Source organism: Lygodium microphyllum, chromosome 17 (assembly GCF_053477565.2).
Source record: "Lygodium microphyllum isolate KBCC chromosome 17, Lygodium_microphyllum_v1.1.10, whole genome shotgun sequence".
NCBI classification, from domain to species: domain Eukaryota; kingdom Viridiplantae; phylum Streptophyta; class Polypodiopsida; order Schizaeales; family Lygodiaceae; genus Lygodium; species Lygodium microphyllum.
The window spans coordinates 21,796,491-21,813,128 of NC_141151.1; the positions used below are offsets into that span (position 1 = coordinate 21,796,491).

The window sequence follows — 16,638 nt, forward strand, 5'->3', positions numbered from 1 at the left end:
AGAGGCTGTAGGGTTCAAAATCAACTTCCACAAGTCCAAACTAATAAGCATCACTGAGGAGGACCTAGCAAACTTGGCCTAGGATGGTAACATTATCAAAAGAGGAGAGATCTACACAAACCTAGGTTTTCCTATGGGCACAATAGTGAGTGAGCGAGAAAGGACCATGTGAGTGTTGGAGAAGATTAGGCACAAATTTGGTTATTGGAAGCATACATGTTGACTTCTCCATATCAAGCTCAAAATAATCAAGCTTTTCATTATCTCGGCTATTGGATCTATCTACTTGTCCTAAGGTGGAATAGCAAGGCCTCTAAGACATGGGACTCAATACTAGGTAGCTTCCTATGAGGGAAGGGAAAAATATACTTCTTTAAAGAAATTAGGAGCTATGCACTATATGGAAAGCAAGTTGCAAGAAAATACTCAAGTCAAGAATGATCTATAAGATCAAAAGTGGAGGCCTCATTGGGAACCTAAGTCATGGAGAAGGATTCTCCTGTTGGGTAAAATTGAGAATAACACCAAGAGCATAAATTACAAAGAACAATGTCTTCTAGCTTTAGGAGACCCTGCCACCACTTGTTGAGCAATTTGAAAGAAGAGCCAATCCTATACTAAAAATAGATGCTTACAAAGCCAAGTAGCTGAACCCAAATGGGATTGTTCTGACTAGTGATGATTGTTTATTCAACTAGCTAGACAAGGACCACTAAGTTAACATGGAACTTGATAACCTAAAAACTAGGAGCAATAGCAAGTTGGATCAAAGATGAAGAAGATTGTTGTAAGCTAATGCACAAAGACAAAAGGCTAGAAGAGGTCATATACCTTAGCTTGGTCAAAAAAGGCCATATCTCAAGGGAAGTAAACACGTCCAAAATCAACATGTGGGGCATGTCACTCTCAAAAGAGACTTTGAGGCAAGTATTCAAGAGCTCGTGGAAGCTCATTACCACCGAGTAAAAGGCTCCTTCCCTAGTGAGTGGTCATGGGTATCGTTTGGAGTGCAAATAAGTTGAAAGACAGAGGCATCATAGATGTGAAAGGTAGAGCCCAAGTGGAAGCACACAAGCGAAAGCAAGAGCTATAGTAGATGGAGAAAGAGAGCAAGAGAGAGACACCGTATATAGAAACTCCAACCATCACATTGTGTGATCATCCTTTTGTCATTTAATAGTCACTAAAAGAATAAAAACAAAGTAATATTGATGGATGCCTATCACTTGCGATATGCAAGTGTATAACCAGAGTGTGAAGTAAATACAAGGTGATGTAAGCACATATGTCTTTACATCCAATAACCTCGAACTTAAAGGCAAATGTACTTCTAGTGAAAAGAGAATAAGTAAAAAGTGACAAAGTATATATATACCTAAAATATAACAAGATGAGAAAAGATGTCTCATCTTACATTCATCATTTTTTTGAAAAAGGCAAAACATTCCATTGAGAGACTTGTAGTGAATAAATCTACAATATTCTTGTCAATCAAGCTCTTGACAAGCTCAATAAACTTATCCTCTACCACCTCCCTAATCAAGTAATAGTGCACCTCAATATGCATTATCTTCACATGAAAGATAGAATTCTTGGCTAATTGAATAACACTTGGAATCTGAACGTAGTGTAAGAGTAATAATAATATTAAGGTTTGTCACAAAACGACCTAGCCATAAGATCTCCTTACAAGCCTTAGTGGTTGGAAAACACTCCACACAAGTAGTAAATAAAAATGTACATTTTTATACCTTGAACACCCATGAAACATCTCTAGCAAAAGTAAAGATATTCGTGGAGGTGAATTTCTTACTATCTATGTTTTTTAGATAAACGAATTCAATGCGACCCACAAGTAATATCTTGACCACCATAGCAAATGCTCATATCTACGATGCCTTATTAAGTACCTCATATTTTCCTTCACAACATCCCAATGTTATCGACCAAGTATAACCATATAGTATACCACAACTTAAACTACAAATGCTATGTCAAGGTGAGTGGCTATCATGGTATACATCAAGATGTCCACTATGGATACATGAGAGAGATTTACCAAATCAAACTTCTGCTTTCTTATATGGAACATTGCATCACAAGATTTATATGCAACTTAAGGGCTTGTAGAAAAATAGCACGAAACACCTTGCATACAAGTTAAGACGATCTTTATGGGATTAAGCAAGCACCTAAAGAATGGTATCATAAGTTTAATGCATTTATGCGATCGCAATCTTACTATCGTAGTAATATGGATTTATATCTCCAGATAAAAAAGGCTGGTAGTGACAATCTTATTATCTTGGTGCTCTGTATGGATAATATATTACTTGCTAAGAGCTTATGACAAGCTAGATGTTTTGAAAACAACTCAAAAAGAGCTTTGAAATAAAGAATATGAAACAAGCTATATTATCGAAATGTGTATCATGCTCCTATACTTGTCACAACAATATATACACAAGGTCCTTTAGCACTTCTATATGCAAGACCAATTGAAAGATAAAAGCCCTAGTAAAAGCGCACAAGCAAAAGCAAGAGCAAAGTAAAAGCTATAGCATATAGAGCAAGAGAGTAAGAGACTATATGTGAAAACTCCAACCATCACAATGTGTACAAATGGACGCCCGCTACCTACAGTATGCTAATATGCGATCACGATGTGTAAAGTAAATACAAGGTGACGTAAAGAGCTATAGTAAGAGTGACAGTAAGAGACACTATATGTGGAAACTCCACCCATCACAATGTGCACAAATGGACGCCCACCGACGGTGTACAAATATGCGGTCACAATGTGTAAAGTACGTACAAGGCAATGTGGGCACATGCACATCTATCCCCAAAAAGATGGAAAGGGCCAAAGTGGAAAAACAAAAACCATAATCCGCATCTTTTAGATTGGTTGCTTGGCTACAAGAGTATGGGAGCAAGTTTCACCAAACTAAGCGCAAGCAAGAGCTGAACCAACTGCATTACATCTTTGGATATGGCATAGCAAAATCTTGCCTAAAGAATCAAGCCCTAGTTCCATACATATCATTGTCTTCAAAGGGTTTAGTGTCAAGAATAGCTCATACTTCAACCATACTAGAGCAAATGTAGCTTGGAATGAAATTAGTGGTAAAGTTGTTAGTTTTTGGAAGTCACCTAGCTTGGTCAAGAAGACTTGTATATCTATTTGAGTGTCAAGTGGCATTATGATCAAGAGAACAACACTACAACTAGCTTTCATAATAATATTGAGGGATAAAGGTAAACTGAATGAAAAATCTCTTAGAATCTGGAATCTAGCCAAGGCATTAGTTTCGAGGAAAATTTGGAACATCAAGAATGCTCTTCTGCAAGGTAAGATATAGGCTGGTTGGATGCTAGATGAAACTAAAAGACCTACAAGATAGCATGTCATGCCTGTGACACATTTTCCTTGCGAAAACATTACATTTTATGACTCACACACGTTAATATTTTCTTTAAAAAGAATTGACATTATCCATCCATTATTGCACTCTTCACTTCAGACAAAACTATAGCATACAAGACCATGGTCACTGTAACTTTACTATTTACAAATGCAATGTCTACTGGACTGCCATAAAAACCAACCATAATTTCATTAGTGTCAATACAATAATGTATGTTTCACACAATGAAAGCTGAAAATAGAATATATGTTTCACAATACAATAATGTATGTTTCACACACAATGAAAGCTGAAAATAGAATATAACAATCAAAATATCCCATGCATCAATAATGTATGTTTCACACAATGAAAGCTGAAAATAGAATATATGTTTCACAATACAATAATGTATGTTTCACACACAATGAAAGCTGAAAATAGAATATATGTTTCACAATACAATAATGTATGTTTCACACACAATGAAAGCTGAAAATAGAATATAACAATCAAAATATCCCATGCATGAGTCTTAAAGAAATTAGCTAGTCCTGATAAACTCAAACAGTAAACAGCCAGAAGAGTTTTTGAAAGGATAGTTTCCTTGCAAGCCATTTCTAAAATTTACGATTCTCAGACCAACTGTTTGTGGTGATTCTGAATGTGAAATTAAGCTCCTTTCTAGAGCACAATGCAGGTGTGTCTTCCAGATCCAGTAGACCACAAAAACAGTGGGCTGCAGTAAAGTTTCAACTGAGTTTGCTGCAGTGAAGCTTTCATCAACTTTCCATCACTGTAAGACAAGGTGTGAACCTCCAGTACTCACTATGTGGTTCTCTGGACTGATTCAATAGCTTCTGGTGACAAAACAAAATCTGCAGAGAGAGAGAGAGAGAGAGAGAGAGAGAGTGAATGACCAATATTTTACAAAAGATCGCCGATCTGCTCGGTGCAGAAAGTCTAGCTCTTAAATCTTTCTTCTTAGCAACCAGTCTGTGCTGGATATGTTAAAAACCAGTGGCTTGCACACCAGCACCACATGCTATGATCCTAAGACCTTTCTGAGGGCTGAGGACTCCATACTGATACCCATATATCATAATTACTCAGCATGAGTGACCACTAAAAAATACTTCCGACGTTGTTCATCTGTAACATCTTATGTGCACTTCAGGTGGCTGCAACTTGAAACTCAAGCATGCAGATTGACCATTTCCTGACCTCTGAATATTGCTGTAAACCCATAATTACACGGGCATTCACTATATCTAGGAAACTTTTCTAGTTATATTTCTATAGCCACTTCCAACACATGTCAAAATGATGGTGCCTGTAGCTGCTTCAGGTTTTATGTTAAACTGAACATTCAGAAAGTTTTTGATCAACCGTAACACTCCAATTGCATTGGGTGAGAGCTTCCCAACCCGAACTTTACAAACATCCTCCGGGCACAATGCACATAGCATGAAAAGAAGGCCCTGCACAAGAAAATCACTTCAAAACTTCTGCAGAACAGAAAATACTAACTTTACCTCATTATAGCAAAGGATCTTGCCTGATGTGATGAATCTACAACTCCTCCTTGGCGTATTTCCTCTAAAAGCAATTTCGCAGCTTCATCTCCAAGGTCTTCAGGTAATGATGGACTCTGTTTCTCATCCCCCTCTTCAATACTGTAATTAGAAGCAGCCTCTGCACTTATCAGGCAGCCAGCAGTGGTCTCAGCAACCAATGAGATTCCATAACCTGGAGAGCTTCAGCAACGATACACCATCACCTTAGAAGCATCCAAAACAGGCCAAAACTAGCTCACACATGCAGAGACTACAGTAAGACAAATGAAGATGCAACAGCATACATCAAAGAGACCAGTCTTTACACATTGATTGTAAGTGATGAAACTGACAATTTAAACATAGCTTTCTATCACCACCTGGCATTTGTTGTAAGAGGTTGTCATGGTCCTTTTCAAGTTAAATGTTAGAAAAAAGTTCCATGAAATTCTTCCTCCATTATTATCTAGTAGTAATCAGCCTGTCCACGCATGACCCAGACACATGGAAACTTATACATGCATATAGGCCATACATGTGTACACGAACATGAAGGTTTTGTCAACGATCAGGATTCTGGTGTTCATAAGATCCTGTTTGTGATTCATCGGAGTATCAACACAGCAGCAGGTCCCACCTTGGTGCTTGCACAGGCCAGGGCCAGCACCAAATCCAACATAGAAAAACCTGGCAAGCCAGTCAGGACAGCTAGAGCTCATGGTACTCACACCAAGTAGCAGGTAACAAATGGCTATAGCGAAAGTAAATCACAGGAACCAGAAACTGGGCTGACCTGGCATCAGCAAAGCGAGAGGGCAAGCATTTTGTGATGATGATTCTGGCGTGCTATCACAGGTGACAAGGCAAAGAAGACATGGCATGGGAACCATACAATACAACATGGACTAGGGGCATCACGGATGGAAGCTAACACTTAACACTGATTAGCAAGACCCAATTATCATCCCCATATCCTTTATACAAGAGGCTTCCCATTCAGTGGACAGTCTACCTCATGCTCATCTAACTCTGCATAGCCCAAATCCTGTCGCACTTTCTACAGGACAATAATGAAAAGAGACAGCACAAAACTGAAGACATAATACATTAGAGACATTATACAACCAATTGAAGATACAACAGGATACATCCCTATCAAAGCATGCATCAATGCCAGGTATAAACAGACACATCCAAACTGCCAACTGACAGATCCGAAATTTGCAATCCATGACCCTTGGCTCTTCAGTACTCCAGCACTCTGCTGTGTGGTACACTTGTGTCTGGCACCCAATGATCATGAGGATTGTCCAATTTATCAAATATTCATGCAAGACTTGGACATACACCTAGCAAATAGTAATTTCTGGAGGGCTGCACTATGTAAGGCTAGTTTTAGATTTGGTCAGACGGATGAGCTTTAACTTCAATTTTCACACATTGTTTGATGTTCCTTTTCATCAAGTCACATTGCAACAAATGTTGGATCCTTTCTTTCCAATTTGTTATTTTGCTCCTTTTCCTCTTTGTATTGGCAGATTCTTCAGTGTTAGTGACTTGCCAACTACTAGAAGCACGGAGTGCTGCCTGTCCTAGTTGTGTGTGTAAGGCATTTCACCGATGTTCAACCTAAGCCACAATCAAACTCTATAGATTCATACCCGCTTATACATACATGCCACCTAAGAGAAGACTTACTCAAGCATTGATTTATGGGATTCCTTACATTGATGGCAAGTTTCAAGTGGGGGTCGGTATTATAGAAGCTCAATAGTTTGTCCCATACCATGATGCTACTTGTTACATCTTTGAACATCTAGATGAGCACTACCAACATTGGTTACAAACTTGGGTCAAAAAGTGACCTAGTGCATTCACAAAGGGGAAGGGTTATGCCAAGAGTCAAACGAGTTCTATTTATAGGACTCGAGGCCTACTTATGTAACTGATCTTTTGTATATCAATTGCAACCAAGACATATTGTCTCAATGATTCAAATTAATTTCATGGTCGTATACTTTGAAAGGTGATTTACATTATTTGAGTGTTTTAAAATATGATTAAATGTTCATCTTTTTATTTACGGGTGGCCAATGGCTAGAATGCCCTATAATTATACTTGGGACATCATTGATGAGATACCCAAGAGAAATTAAGAGTTTAGTCGAGTGGTCACATTGACCAGAAAGCTCAGATGACTAAGAATTTTACACTTAGGTAGTCACATCGACTAGAAAAAGCCTATATAATGAGTGGTTTTAGAAAGTGAAACCAAATGTTCACGATCAAAGAAACAAACCATGAACCCCTGAACCTATATAATCAAGCGCTCCAAAATCTAAATTTAGCGACTCCTAAAACTTAGGAGATTACTATTTTAAGAAATTGCTCAAATGGAAATCCTCATTGTCAAAGGCTCCTGAATTTTGCAAGGAACAATTTTGACTTCAGTAACTATATCAGATTCTTAGCCAGTGGAGAGATTTTTAGAGTAGAAGGTTTAAAAGCTTCTTTCTCTAGAAAAGTGACATGTGACATTTAGAATAGAACATGTCATTCTAAAAAGACAAGTGTCCCTACACTTGTCATTTTCAACAAACACTTATCATAAAGCTCCTATGTTCCACTTTTTAGCACCCAAGCCCCACACCTATATATTAAAAGTCTCTCTCTTCATTTGAAATAAGCTCTCATGCTGAAATTTCAACCACATGCTTTGTACTCTCCTATCTCTCTCTCATCCAAAAAACACTTTGTACTTAGCTTGATCTAATCCACGCGCTAAAGAAGAAAATCAGGTTGCTGTCCGAAGTTTGCAAAAATTAGGGTTTCAAAACCCTAATATTCAAAATTGCAGCAAATCAATCCTTTTAGATATGGTTTAGGCACTCGTTTCTTGTGGTTTGTTTCAATAAATTCTTGTGACTGGTTCCCCTCTCAATATGATATCATTCTGGAGTTCTTTCCCGCGCTTACATTTTGTGCACATCATGGAGTGATCACCACTCTTAGACTTTAGCCCTTAGGCCCAATGGCCATCGCATTCATACACTAGGATAATATGGATCACCACGCATTCATACACTAGGATAGTATGGATTGGTGATATGAGATGCCAACTCTTGGTATATGATTATGGCCTTGTACACCACTAGCCCCAAGCTTTGAGACGAACCAGTTAATTAGGAGGTAAATTCGATGTCTGTTCCTTTTATATTCTATGTCGTGAGTAAAGTTTGCATTGGATCTCATGTATAGGTTAGATCCTAAGGGGACATTTCATTGGATAATATGGATCACCACGCATTTATACACTAGGATAGTATGGATTGGTGATATGGGATGCCAACTCTTGGTATATGATTATGGCCTTGTACACCACTAGCCCCAAGCTTTGAGACGAGCCACTTAGCTAGGAGGAAAATTCGATGTATGTTCCTTTTATATTCTATGTCGTGAGTAAAGTTTGCATTGAATCTCATGTATAGGTTGGATCCTAGGGGGACATTTCATTGGTATCAAAGCACTGCACTTGCTATTTGGCACAAAATATCATGATTCATGACATGCACAAAACCATTCTTTGCTCACACGACCATGATGATCCACTCTTGATGGACGCATGTTCATCTTGAATAATGCAGTATGGGCATAGTAACAATGAACAGTCGTCTCGGATCCTCGAGACACAAAAATGCCATCCCGAACGGACTTGCCAAAGGGATCACCAAAAAGGGATAGGAAAGGTCCCCTATCCCCTCCCTAACAACTATCTCCCCATCCCGACCATCCCCTACTCTATCTCCTTGTTAGGGACGATTGATAGGGGACATTTTTCTTTCCTTCAAGTTTTGATATTTTGGATCTTTCAACCCTCTTTTCAAAATTTAACATGTTAGTTATCTTTGTTTACTCCCCATGTTGTCACGCATACACACACAAAATCAGCATACTCTTGTATAAAGTCATAGCAAAACCAGCCCACATTACATACACAGTTTTTCTACAATGAAAAACACATGTATGCATGCATGCACATACATGTGGTCTTGAGTAGTACACATTCACCCACACATCTATCCACCACATCACATGCATACATTTGGTAACTAAGAAATTTAAAATGTTATTTATGTATATTGTACCCTCCCTTGTCACATCCCTTGTCCTCATCCCACCCCCCATCCCCTACTTTTGGCCTTCCCCCAACCTCGACACTGTCCTCGTCCCAATCTTTGTCCCCATCCCATGTTACTGTGAGCATGGAATGCTACTAGCAAGAGGTACGCATATCTTCCATTCTCTCTACCTTGTGTTCACCAATCAATTTCAGCCTATGTACACAATTCCATTGTTGCATCCACTTTTGATAAGAGCTAGAGGCTATTGAGTAGAATGTTGATGGCACTCTGGATAAGCACAAGGTGCAACTGGTTGCTAAAGGATTTGCATAGCAGCCAAGAGTGCATTTCAATGATACCTTTGCACCTACAACTCAAATGGCTACCATTAGGCCCATTCTTGCCTAGATCAACCATACGAGATGGTCGATTTTTATCAGCTAGATGTGCAAGTCTAGCTTCCTTAATGGTAATTTGGAGGAGATCTATGTTGAGGAGACTCTTGGTTTTTTCTCATAAGATGGCAAAGTTTAGAGGTTGAAGAAGGCCCTTTACAGCCTCAAACAAGCTGTGCATGCTTGGAACGAGAAGATAAGACTCATTCCTCCAAGCGAAGTTAGGGTATCAATGTTCTGTTGTTGATCTCCAAGTTTATGTCCACACACCAACTGGAGGGTATGCTTTATTCCTGCTTTACACGGCAATCTCATTTTGACAAGTGACCATGTCTAGAAGATCAAACAACAAAGGAGGCACTACATGAGATGTTTGAGATAACAGATATGGGACTTTTCCACTTACTTCTAGGTCATGAGATTTGGCAAACTTCGAGCGGGATTTTCATCTCTCAGTAGAGATATGTGCAAGAGCTTTTGACCACCTTCGAGATGGAGGAGCATTCGTCTATTTCGAGTCCCATGGATCCAAACCGGAAGGCTCCAGTCCATGCAGCTTCACCAATGACAAATGCTACCCGCTACAAGCAATTGATCAGGTCATCAATATGGCTTCTCAATACTCAGATTGATTTGTGCTTCCTTGTTGGTTTGCTTGCAGGATTCATGAGTAAATCCAAGTTGGTTCATTGGCACGCTCTTATGAGGATTTTGTAGTTCCTAAGAGAGACCCCTTGTGAGGCTAGACGACTAAAGATGTCAACCATAGAAGACCAACGACAAGATGTTGCTTTACTTTGGATGCAAGTGCTATCTCATGTAAGCAACCCACAATTACTCTATCATCTACAAAGGTAGAGTATAGAGCGGCGTCTTCTACCACTTGTAAGATAGTGTGGCTTTGAAGGTTGTTAGGAGAGCTTGGTTGTCCTCAAATACGTCCTACTACACTTCATTGCAACTATGAGAGTTGCATTGCTTTGGCACGAAACCCTGTATTCCATGCTAGATCAAGGCACATTGAGATGCAGTACCATTTCATTCGAGAAAAAATCTTGGATGAGACTATTGATGTGGTGTATTGCAAGAGGGAGGAAAACTTGGTAAACTTCTTTGTGAAGGCTCCTCATGTCATTCTTCGACAGTACTCCAAACCCTGGAGGCTTATGTCGTATCCAAGATCTAAGAGGAGGTGTTAGAGATTTAGTAATCCCCTGAATGGGCATAGACACTATATACTAATTCTAGGCAAATTTATGCATTTTTCGGATTAGGTCAAACAATTTAGAGCAATCGTCAACATGATCACAATAGTTTCGCTCACGTCTAACTGTGTCAGGCATGACAGGCAATATGGGCACACACCATGTGGCAAGCAATACAGCAGGTGCCACGTGGCAAGCAGCCTACTTGCATAGCATTATTTTACTATTTTTTTGTATAATCAAACAATTTTACTACAGTCTACCAGTATTTTACAAGCTGACCTATCATATTTTATTATTTTATTTGGCCTATTTATAGAATGCCTTGCCCGGGGTCACACATCATTCATTTTTTGTGAGTGCAAGTGAGAGCTCTAGCAGATACATTCGACATCCCCTTGTACAGATATGCTCCCTTTATTCAGCATTCATTCACTGCAGATTTTTACATTCTAATGTCCCTTTCTCTCTCACTTCTTTCTGTGTCCATTCTCTTTTTAGTCTAGTCATACGTTGCTTCTACATTCACTGCATTATGACAATTGCTTGTGTTATGTCTCATGTGCAAGTTGGATCCTAAGGGGACATTTCACTACTCATAGTCACCTAGGTTGGGGACAAGGGCAAGGATTATCATTCCTTAGTTTCCCTATAACAAAATAATCACATGGGATACAACTAAAGCCAAACGGCCATTCACTATTGCTAGAGTCCATACAATCAAAGCTCATTGGCTAGATCACTACGCAACTCTTCTTGCTCATAGGGTTCAAGTGACCAACCAAGTATGATGCTTCCTACGTATGCTTTTCTAATATCTGAAAACTAGATCAAACTCTAGTGGTCAACTAAAATTGTGATGCTGTCAAACATCTCCGAAGACTATCTGTTGAGTTTCAAGATCTATTAGAGTACAACACACTCCAACTCATACTCTCTATCCCGGTCCTAGGGACATGGAAGTTCGAGGATCAGTATTCACTTTGCATGGTGCATTTGTTGCATTGAGCATTGTATATATGCAGCATTCATTCATTCATTCACTATCTTTTTCAATGTTCATAGTCTCTCAATTACTCTAACCCTAATTTTCTTCTTTATCAATCTATGTTTTGTCACATGATCATGCTTATTATATGTAGAGTATTTCTTTACGCTCATCACCAAGGCATGCAAATGTCTGCATGATGAAGAGGGCCCTTTGAAACTGAGGAAGAAGATCCCCCTATGAAGCCCCCTCTAAATTCCCTTCTAAAGGAGAGAGGGAATCGGAAAGCATTTGAAGAAGAAGGAATGACCACTTGTAGTGTTGAAGAAGGTATTTAAATCTGCAGTGAGTGGGCAACCCTCAAAGGTATGATCCCAAAACTAAGTAGAAAAGGGATTGGAGAGAGGGATAGCATGAATCCACTCGGAAAGGAGTAAAAGGTATTGCGAATGATCTCCTCGATGCCCTCATCGGAGTCAATGCCAGTGGAATCGTATGAGGAAGTGTGAATATGCACACCTATGGAGCCATGTGTACAAAACCTTCATCTCTTTTTGGAGAGGAATCTAGAGCCGAAGGTAGTGGCAAACAGCCACTATCTCAATGAAGTGAACTCCGGAGTGGAGGGTAATGGAAAACTACCACTATCTCTTATTAGAGCAAACTAAGAAGTTGAGGCTTGTGGAAGCCACTTAACCCAAAAACGGGTGGGGGAACCTCTAAAGCTCAATGTGATGGTCTCCAAAAGAACTTGATCGCCTCCTGAGATCTTAAGAGTCTTCTATTGCTTGCAAGGGTATGCAATGTCACAAGAACATGAATTTGTAACTTAATGATCTTTGGACACTTAAGTTGTACCTATATGAGGAGGACATGTGAGATTAAATTGAATGAGTGACGACCAGAGATCATCATTTGTTTTGGGAATTTATTACTTCTTGTAAATTGCTATAAATCTTTGCATTTTAGGGTACCACCACCCTTCTATAAAAAGGAAGCTTGGTTTCAAACATTGTACATATCTTATTGCCTTGAACACAAAGCTCTAATAGTTGATGCAAAATGATCCCCGGTGCCTAGAATGAGCAGGTGGCACAAGGAGTGTCTTGAGGTAAAAACATACTCCATTGGTATAGGGAGCAATGCTCAATGGCAATAATCTTCATTGGAATTATTGTTCTTTTCGTTGTAGGTATGTGCCCAATGGTGTGTGCTTCCTCCTATGCAAAAGAAGCCATAACATCAATGTGTCAAACCTATAATGGGGGGGTCGGAGGGAGAGAATATAATGGTATCTCTAAATGATGTAGTGGAATGAATAAGAATCTAGAATCTAAGAGTGCCACTTCTTGCGATCTTTATTCGCCTTCACAAAGAAAAAGGATCATTAGCTCTTAGGGTACCTTTGCTCTAAATAGTCTTTCGTGAAGTGATTGTTCGTGCCGAGGCAAGCGTACCAAATAGTTTGTGCTTTCTCCTTTGAAAAAGAAGCCATAACACCATTGTATCAAACATGTCATGAGGACATGTATTTTTAAAACCTCACTTAACATGTGGATTAACTTTTAATCACATGATTAAGTAAATGTTGCACATGTGAGGTACAACTACGGTTAGAGTAAAGTTACGAGCTTGGGACCCTTGATAGTCAAAGATGGCACAAAGACACTCCGGAATAGAAGTTGCCTAGCCAATTTAACTATTGGCCAGTCAAATTACTTTTCAAGGCACTGAAATAATTATTAGATTAATTTTCAGTATTTAAAGACTGAAAATTAATATTTAATTATGGCTAATGCTAAAAAAATCATTTGGGAAGGCTGCCACTTGTCAAAAATGCCCATACAAGACTGAAAAACGTCTTTAGAGGCTGGAGAGAGACATTTTTAGTGGATTCAACTTGCAAGAGAGAGGGAGAAAATGCTGTTGGTCTGATTTACAGCCATTGGAGGACTTTCTGAGACAACCAAGGGCTGGAGAAGACCAATCAACAGCACATGACAACATCTACAAGCTGTTGAGACAAGACAACAGCAGTAAATAACTCATTTTCTTTAGTTATTCGCATCTACAAGCTGTTATGGCAGGGCAGCAGCTGCATTTGACTAATTTTCAATCATTCTTCACGACTAAACTTTGAATTTTCTCTCTCTACAACTTTCTCTCTCGTCTCCCAACCATTTCACACCCTTGCTCTGAGCATCTCAGCATTTGGACCCTTGGAGGCTGAGAAATTACAAATTTCTTTGTTATAAACCCTAATTTACAGCAAAAATCAAGGTTTAGCAGCAGCCTTGGGAAGCGTGCCAAAAATTGAAAGCTCCAAGACTTGGATTTTTCGGGGCTGAAGATGAATTTCAGCTAAATTCAGGTGGCCTAGTCAACCATTGAATTTGGGGCATTTCCATCGTCTTTGAAGTGCGTAAAGGCCAATTAAGTGCCCAAATCAACGGGCAAATCAGATTGAAGACTTGTTGGTCACTTTGGACAGCAAGAGGAGTTTGGATTGCGAAGGGGATTGAGAAAATCCCATTGTAAATCAACTTTTTCTTCAATAAAGCTAAAAAAATACCGAAAGGGGCGCCCATTTTGGAACCAATCGGATGTACATTGTCCAAGATCAGTAGATAAATTTGTATTTTCAAATTTGCATTAATTGTTTGCTGCTGTAATTAAGTTGTAATCAAGGATTTACCACCCATCCACGAAAGGAGAGTTGGTTACATGGTTCCATTCTCGGGACACCATCAAATTCTTTGAATTGGTGGGCCCCTGGTACTTGATTGCAACTTGGAACTATTGCATTATTGCTGAAATTGTTCTCAGCAGTGAATTACAGCAAGCATGTCTTCACATGGTGATACGGGATCAAGTGGAGAGGATGCATCACTCCTTGGTCAATCACATGGTGAAGGGAAAAATGCAATGACTGATGTTGGGCATGGTTCTCGGCATGGACAGCATGCTGAAAATGTGGAAAATGTCCCAAATGTTGGAACTTCAATGCATAAAGAGGCTGATGACCAGCAAGGGGCTGAAGAATTTGATAATAGCTTCAAGGATCGAATGCGCACAGCAACAAATCTTTTTGCTGAATTGGCAAAGGATCCCCAATTTACTCGATTCTTGAATGCCCCAAAGAAGGATAGCAAAGGCAAAGAGAAGAAGACACCTTCTACAGCTTTGAGACAGCCCCAAGAACCGAAGGAAATGCCTAAGCCTTCTTTGGAAGAGCCCAAAATACCTGATGAGCCCAAACAATTGGTATCCATGGGACAGTAAGTACAAATGCATGGCCAACTTGGTAGTGCCAATCCATGGGAACATCGGCAACAAGGCAATCATGCACATGCAAGCATGGGACAGCAAGGATACTTTGGTGGTGGTACCATTTTTCATGCTATGGTTAGACAGACACTGCATATGGGAATGTATGGCACAAATCCCTATGGTATGCAACAGCCAATGCATGGCTCACAACACCCAATGTATTCGGGTAATGCAAGTGGAATGCCTAATCCCATGTATCACAGCATAAGCATGATGCCTGGGAACGAAGTGGGCCATATGGATATGTATCGGTACCCCCAGGGACTGTTGGAGCACAAGGATTTGGTGCTGGTCATGTAGGTGCTTCAAATAGTGCTGGTTTTTATGCAAATACAGCCAATGTACCCTTTCTGCAGCAGCCATTTATGATAACTTGACTCCCATAGGTCCGTCGAAGGACTATGATGAAGGTGGCAAAGGCGTGAAGTTTGAGCCTTTCAGTGGTGCACAAGATAGGCTCAAAGCACTCGTTTTTATTTAGCAGTTTGATGCAACCTATTTTGGAAACAACTTCACAAAGGCATCTAAGATATGCAAGGCAGCCACATTTTTGAAGGGAAATGTATTGTAGTGGTGGTCTACACTTCTTATTCAAGGGAAGTTACCTACCAGTTGGGTCCAATTCAAGCAAATGTTTGCTTCAAATTGGTTGATAAGTACCTTTGAAGAAGACATTATGACAGCTTGGAATTAGTTGAATTCCAAAGATTGCAAGAACTTAGATCAATATAATAAGAAGTTTTGGGATGCATTGTTGCCACTTAATTCTTATCGCACAGTACCCCTCCATGAGCAGGTGGAGAACTATATTTGTGGTTTGCCAAAGAGTATTCGGGATTTTTGCATTAAGTCCACTGTTTTCAGTATGTCTCAGCTTATAGAAACTGCTATTACAGCCGACATATTGCTGCATGGAGAGGATGCAAGATTCCACGATGATGATGCCAAGTCACATGTCAAAGAGGCAAAGGCTGAGAAAAGGGTAAATCTGAAAATAAAGCTGAAAATCATGGCAGATCTGAAAAATAGGGCTGGAAAGAGGAACAGATCACACAGAAAGAGTGGGAAAAGTGATGCATTGTCACATAAACCTCAATTGTCAGCTGTCAATATGGTTTATCACACTGAGTCAGATACCATGAAAGAGCAATATGTTGCTGATTCGAACTTTGCTAATGTTTATGATCAACTTTGCAATGGCCAAAGGCATGGACACTTTCTATAAGAGATGGATTTCTGATAATGCATAGACGCCTTTGTGTCACAAAGTAGTTACAGCCTAGAGTTATCACTGGAAGTCATACTCCTCCATATGCACGACATAGAGGTATTGATGTCACGGCCAAGGCAGTGCAGCATTTCTTTTATTGGCCAACTTTGAGGTATGATGTAGAACAGTTTGTTAAGACAAGCATCGTATGCCAGAAGGTAAAGCATGATAGGCAAAAGATGCCAGGTTTGTTGCAGCCCTTGCCTATTCCAGATAGGCCTTGGCAGAGCATTGCAATGGACTTTATTTTTGAGCTTCCTAAGATACCTGCAGGGAATGATGGGATATGGACTATCATTTGTAGGTTTAGCAAACAAGCCCATTTCATTCCGGTGAGGAAGAAAATTAAGGCTAATCATATGGCAA

General features: G+C 39.6%; 1 protein-coding gene across 1 annotated transcript in view; it reads right to left on the reverse strand.

Annotated features, from left to right (window-relative positions):
• Positions 1–3,914: 3,914 nt before the first annotated feature.
• The window catches only part of LOC148021669 (RNA cyclase family protein), a 30,971-nt gene continuing 18,247 nt past the window's right edge, over positions 3,915–16,638 (reverse strand). The window contains exons 5-6 of the mRNA XM_087697154.1: positions 4,966–5,164; positions 3,915–4,888 (exon numbers count right to left, since the gene is read on the reverse strand). Coding sequence (XP_087553280.1) covers positions 4,679–4,888; positions 4,966–5,164 — 409 coding nt within the window. The 3' untranslated portion in view covers positions 3,915–4,678. The remainder of the gene's footprint in view (positions 4,889–4,965; positions 5,165–16,638) is intronic.